The 5,744-nt window shown below is 41.1% G+C and overlaps 1 protein-coding gene across 1 annotated transcript; it reads right to left on the bottom strand.

Annotated features, from left to right (window-relative positions):
- Positions 1–4,161: 4,161 nt before the first annotated feature.
- LOC147901626 (tropinone reductase homolog At1g07440-like) lies at positions 4,162–5,438 on the bottom strand. The gene is made up of 5 exons (XM_087375275.1): positions 5,344–5,438; positions 4,990–5,196; positions 4,659–4,879; positions 4,458–4,564; positions 4,162–4,332 (listed from the first exon to the last, which is right to left on the bottom strand). The coding sequence occupies exons 1-5, from the start codon at positions 5,436–5,438 to the stop codon at positions 4,162–4,164; spliced, it is 801 nt and encodes a 266-aa protein (XP_087231401.1).
- Between the last annotated feature and the right edge of the window lie 306 nt (positions 5,439–5,744).

Below are 5,744 nucleotides of genomic sequence, written 5' to 3'. Positions count from 1 at the left end.
TGGCTCTGATGACCGAGAAATTCTCCCATGGCAACCATCTAATTGCACGTCATGGCTAGATGATGATGTATATGACCACCTACTCTAGGCTGGGCTTCTAGCAAAGTCCAATGGGTGGATTGTGTGGTCTTAGCAATGATAGGCACCCAGAGTCGCACAAACTGACATAAGAAATGAAGGGAAAAAGAGTGGGAGGGTGGCCAGTCTAGCTATATAAAGGCCTTAAAGAAAAAGAAACAATTCACTGCACATAGGAAAATTCCTCTCCTAACCCCTTCCATGCTCTCTCCAAGCCCCCTTCCACCCCTGTGATGAATCTTCTACTGCAACCTCAATGTCCCATCATAATGTTGCCTAAGTCACAGGATTCATTGTTTGCCTTGGCTCTCCATCCAGCTCCATCCTGTAACACTCCACAGCCATATCCATGACCAAGAAAGTTGCAGGATGGGGAGCCAAGGGAAATGGCGTTGTTCCGTCAGGCACTAGCAAAGAACTCAACTTGGTGATGAGACTCTCGTAATTGAACACAACCTTCGGCATTGGGGAAGGATAACTCAGCTTGGTGATAAGATGTAATAGACTGAGAGCATGCATCAGTGTGCTGGAGCTCACCACCACATTGAGTTCCTTGTCCACTATCGAATGTTGTGCTTGATTGAGCTCACCGCCAAGTTGAGTTCTCTCTACTGGTGCCTTGAAAGAAGTTGCTATGAAGAAGGTTATGTTCAATTATGAGGTGCTCATATTGTCCCTTGCTAATTACGAGGAGAAATGGGCCAAAGTTGTAAGAAAGTCTTGACTACGATAGCACTACAAGCCCTGCATATGAGGCACTAGGTCAAAAGTGTAAGAAAGTATTGTCCCCAGCATATGAGGCACCATGTCAAAAGTATAAGAAAGTGCTAACAAAGGAAAAAAGTGACACCAGGTCCTGCCACAATGGTGGTGTTGACAAGTGCTAAAAGTGTCTAAAGAAGTGTCACAAAGACAAAGTGCTAGCATCTTTAGATGTAATCTATTTTGTTAACTGTTTGCTTTGGATGTAATTTATCTTGTTTCAATTTCAATGTAATAGTATTATTGCAAAAACTATCGGATGCAATTTCTTTTGTTTCCTTTTTATGTAGTACCATTATTGTCAAAACTATTGTTGTTGTTACTTCTGTAGTGAAAGTGGCTCTAAAGAAGTACAAATGGCATATTTCTGTCCTCGTTTAATTTTATTGCAACCATAGGGACTGAGAAATTGTTGAAAAAACTATTGTTACTGTAGTGAAAAGGGCTCACAAATGCCCTCTTTAGGATTTACTACAACCAGTGCAACTGGTGCAGTTGCTATAGAAGCAATTGTTGTAGAAAGACTAAAATAGTTCTAAAATAGAACTACATTTTCCTTAGCTTGGAATTAAAATAGCACTAAAATAGCTCCAAGAATTAGCAAAAATTGTTGCACAAGGACTAGTAGGACTTAAAAAGCTTCAAAATAGTAGTATATTTTCCTAGTTTAGAACTATACTAACTCCAATAACCAACACGATGGTTTAGAACTATAATAACTCCAATAACCAGCGTGGTGGTTGCAAGGAAACTTCAAAATAGGAGTATATTCTCTTTCGTTTAGAACTATAATATCTCCAATAACCAACACGGTGGTTGCAAGGAAACTATCATAAATTGCAAATTTTTACTTAGCTTGGAACTAAAATAGCTTTAAGAGCATGTGCGGTGGTTGAGAAATTGTTGCACAAGGGGTAATATGGCTAAAATATCTCCAAATAAACTATTTTCATTGGTTTAGAACTAAAATAGCTCCAACATCTAGCACGGTGGTTGCAGATATGGACTTTGAGGGGTCCCCTTTAGAGATTGACATGCCACGGTGGTCTTCATGCCAATGTGGTGGTCTCTCCATGCCAACATCATTGCTCGAACCAGCACGGTGGTCAGCGCAACAAAAGATTGTGTTGCGCAGTGATAGATGGTGAAGCTGCACAATGACAGGTGGCAAGGAAAAAGTTTTGTGCTGTAGTCAGGCCAACATGGTTAAACTCAAACCAGCATGGTGGTCAGTGCAACAAAAGATTGTATTGCGCAATGAGACAGATGGCAGAGCTATGCAATGATAGATGGCAAGGCAAAGGCTGTGTGATGTAGTCAGGTTAGAGGTAGAGCAACAAGTCTTTGTGCTCATGAGTAAATGCATATAGTGCCATGTGTTGAGCTCTGTGCTGTTGACAATGATAAGATTGTGTCTCATTATGACACCAGTGCGGCAATCATGATGTCGAAAAAACTTTCAGCGAGAGTGCAGGTCCGTGCAAAATTCAAAATCTCACCCACCAATGCATCACGTCGCGGCCCCAAAATGAACCCGAAAATAGTTTCGTGATTGGCTACACCCAAGCAAACGTTGACCCAAACTACATTTTCTTTTGATCCATATTTGCCATATATTTACACAGTTGGAAGCTTTTTTGTTCCTTTGCTTGGATGCCCGAAAGATTATGCTAAAAAAATGGTCATCCCCTTGGGAAGCCTATAGCATATGATAACTTGTGGTTTTGGTGTAGGATGTATATAAGCAAAATATCCCAAAGACCATGCATTTGAATTTATACTTGTGTCCACATTTTCCCAACATGGAAAATTTTTCATTGATGTATAACTTACTTGGGGATATGCCATGAGAGAGACCCTTTAATGTGAGATGAAGTGAATGAGAAAGAGTTGGTTGAAAGCTATGCCTCTATGATGAGAGTATCCCTTCAAAGTGACATGAATATAATATTGTTTATAAATAATTGTATTAGAAAGAGATGAGAGAGGCCCTTCTAAGTGAGATGAACATAATAGTATTTATAAATAAACCATATGAGAAAGAGTTTCTTGAAAGGTATATCTCTATGATGGTTGAATTCTATAAGGGCTTGGGTTAACCTAATGTTGCCATTATGGGGAGTGTAAGTTAAAGCACTTCCTTAAGACAATCTATGCCAACACTTACTAGGAGTTAAGTTGATCCATCTCCTATAGTTTTCCTTCGAGATATTAGTGAAATCGCACATGATATAGATTTGTTAAGTATTTAAGGAGCTTGTGTTGGTCCTTGTTTTGGCCAGGAAGATTTTATGCCGGATAACCATGCTATAGTCACATTAATTGATGATCTAAGGTAGGCTTGAACAAAATTGAAGACACTATGGAAAATCCAATTTAGAAAATGATAAAGTGTAGTAGGCTAGTATTGCACAAATATATTCCATATTTTGAGAACTTTACATCACAAAAATCTTCTTTCTTAGTTGCCCTTTCTTTTACATAGGTGTGTGTGTGTGTGTGTGGAGTAACGGGTGGGTGAGGCATATATGTACATAGGAGAGGCAATCGCCATGTGTTTTCCTTTAAAAGACTATAAGTACAATGTGCGGCGAGAGAGAGAGAGAGAGAGAGAGAGCGGAACTATCACCATGTGTTTCCTTTAAAAGACTAACTACGATGGCACAAAATTCATTCTCTACTATAACTACGATGCCACAAAATTCAATTATAAACCTAGTCATCTTAGAAGGTAGATTATGTCCAGGTAGTGCTAATTCATAATCGATGAATATAAACAAGAAACACTTTCACTTGAAGGATCTATCATCCATACTAGCTTAGATATAGTTACTTATTTAAAAAGCATGGTTAATTAAACACAAACAATTTCTAGTGCTTATAAAAAACTAGGTTTGGATGTGAGATCATTTGTAGAGTCTCTATTGTTACTTGTTTTAAAAAACTTTGGAGGTCGTACCATGTAATTGTTTCTTTAAAACTTGTGTTTCTTTAAAACCTGCTCTATAAAGACTTAAATTTTTTTGTGCAAATTTTTTTCAAGAGTTCAATGAAGTTTCAACTTGTTATAGGAGGGCTGTCAAAGAATGGAAGTGGGTCTCTCGAGCCTCACATAGAAACACTCAATCTACTCAATTGTCCACTCAAGTGTTCTGACATTTTGTTTTAAAATATTGAATAGGTGAATATAAATATTTTTTTTTTTTTAAACTAAACGTTTCAAAATATTGAATATATGAATATGATCTGTTAAACTTGAATGCTCAGACACGCATGAGCAATTAAACGCAAGATGTGAAAACTTCGATGTCGTTAGCAGCATCAAGAGAAGGCCGGGCGAATTGCGGTTCCACCGTCCACCACTAGCATGGAACCCATGAAGAAGGCTGAACAAGGCATGCACAAGAACGCCACAGCTGCAGCCACCTCTTTGGGTTCTCCTGGCCGCCCCAATGGAATGTCTCTCACAATATTCTCCGACTGCCCAAACACCTGCATCACCCTCATCATCATCATCATCATCATCACCCACATGAGCAACAGCAACACGATGATCAAAAGCAACGGGAAAACGCAGAAAGAAACCCTTAGAAATTAAATATTCTGCGTGTCATCACCTCAGCCGCGAGCTCCGTTGCTATGATACCCGGAGCCACGGCGTTCACCAAGATGCCATCCTTGACCCACTCCACGGCCAGCGCCCTCGTCAATTGATTCATCCCGGCTGCAAAATGATGCAGTACGCGCCTTGCATTCAATTTTAGTTCATTCAATTATTCGCCTTGCAGCGCAGCGGGAGGGAGAATTGCGAAGAGTACCTTTTGCGAGTTGATATACTGTAAAAGGGATTGCAGTGGTAAGGAAACTGCCGACGGAGCTGATGAACACCATTCGTCCTCTCCCGGAAGCCTTTAGCAAAGGATGCGCGAGCTGAGATAAGTGGAAAGCGGATTCCAAGTTTGTTCCCATGATGAAATCGTAATTTTCTTTCGTGACATCTAAGGTTGGCCTTGAGTCGGTTCCACCCACGTTGTGAACCTGCGGCCAGTATTGAATAGCATCGTGAAAAGAATATTCAATACGTCGTACAAGAAAGTTGCAGTTTGAGAGCTCCCACACCGAGGATCGAGCGCTAAGAGACAGCCTAGCAGGATATCCAACTTCCCGTCAAAATGCCTAGACACTTCTTGTATCAGTTGGATGCGTGACTCGGCTAAAGTTGCATCGCAAATTGAACCCTCTACGGAAAATCCAGCCTCTTGCCATTGCTTTAAGCGTTCTTCCAAATGGGCTGCTGTGCGGGCACAGGTATACACTGATGCTCCTAGGCAGGCCAGCTCCTCCACTATTGCCTTCCTGCGGGATGGCAATGCCACGGATGAGCTGCCCTAACAGAAGTATCACACACACACACACAACAAGGCTCTCTTCCGGACGGACCGTACAACAACAATTTGGAAAGAAGACCTCGGAAAAGTACGTGCATCTGTAGTTACTAGTTACCCAATGCCTCGAGTACCACCAGTCACCAGTGCTGTGCGCCCTTGCAAGCTCCAACGAGCTGACAGAGAAGATGAGATCAAAGCCTGGGTATCCATGTTGAACCGATCTTTCCAGAAGTTTCCTGCAGTGCATCGCACAGGCAGCGAAATACGGGCCATTTAACGTGAGAGAACGACGATTCACAAAGTAGTTGGAAGACGCTTTTTCTGATGTCACGCATGATGTAATACGAAAGAAAGATTTCGGACAAGAGTCGTGCTCATCAGAGTTTCCAAAATGTTGAAACCCTTGCTCGAAATACGTGTAAGCAGTGGCTATCAATCAACGTATGGGATGGGTTCTATCATCTTTAGGAAATGAAAGCTATCCTAGCACCTTTTGGAGTGTCATTATAAGCCTAA

Source organism: Dipteris shenzhenensis, chromosome 5 (genome assembly GCF_047967505.1).
Source record: "Dipteris shenzhenensis isolate YYH24624 ecotype China chromosome 5, Dip_SZ_1.0, whole genome shotgun sequence".
Lineage (NCBI taxonomy): Eukaryota > Viridiplantae > Streptophyta > Polypodiopsida > Gleicheniales > Dipteridaceae > Dipteris > Dipteris shenzhenensis.
The sequence above is the reverse complement of the archived record's forward strand: the minus strand, read 5'-3'. Positions and strand labels throughout refer to the sequence as shown.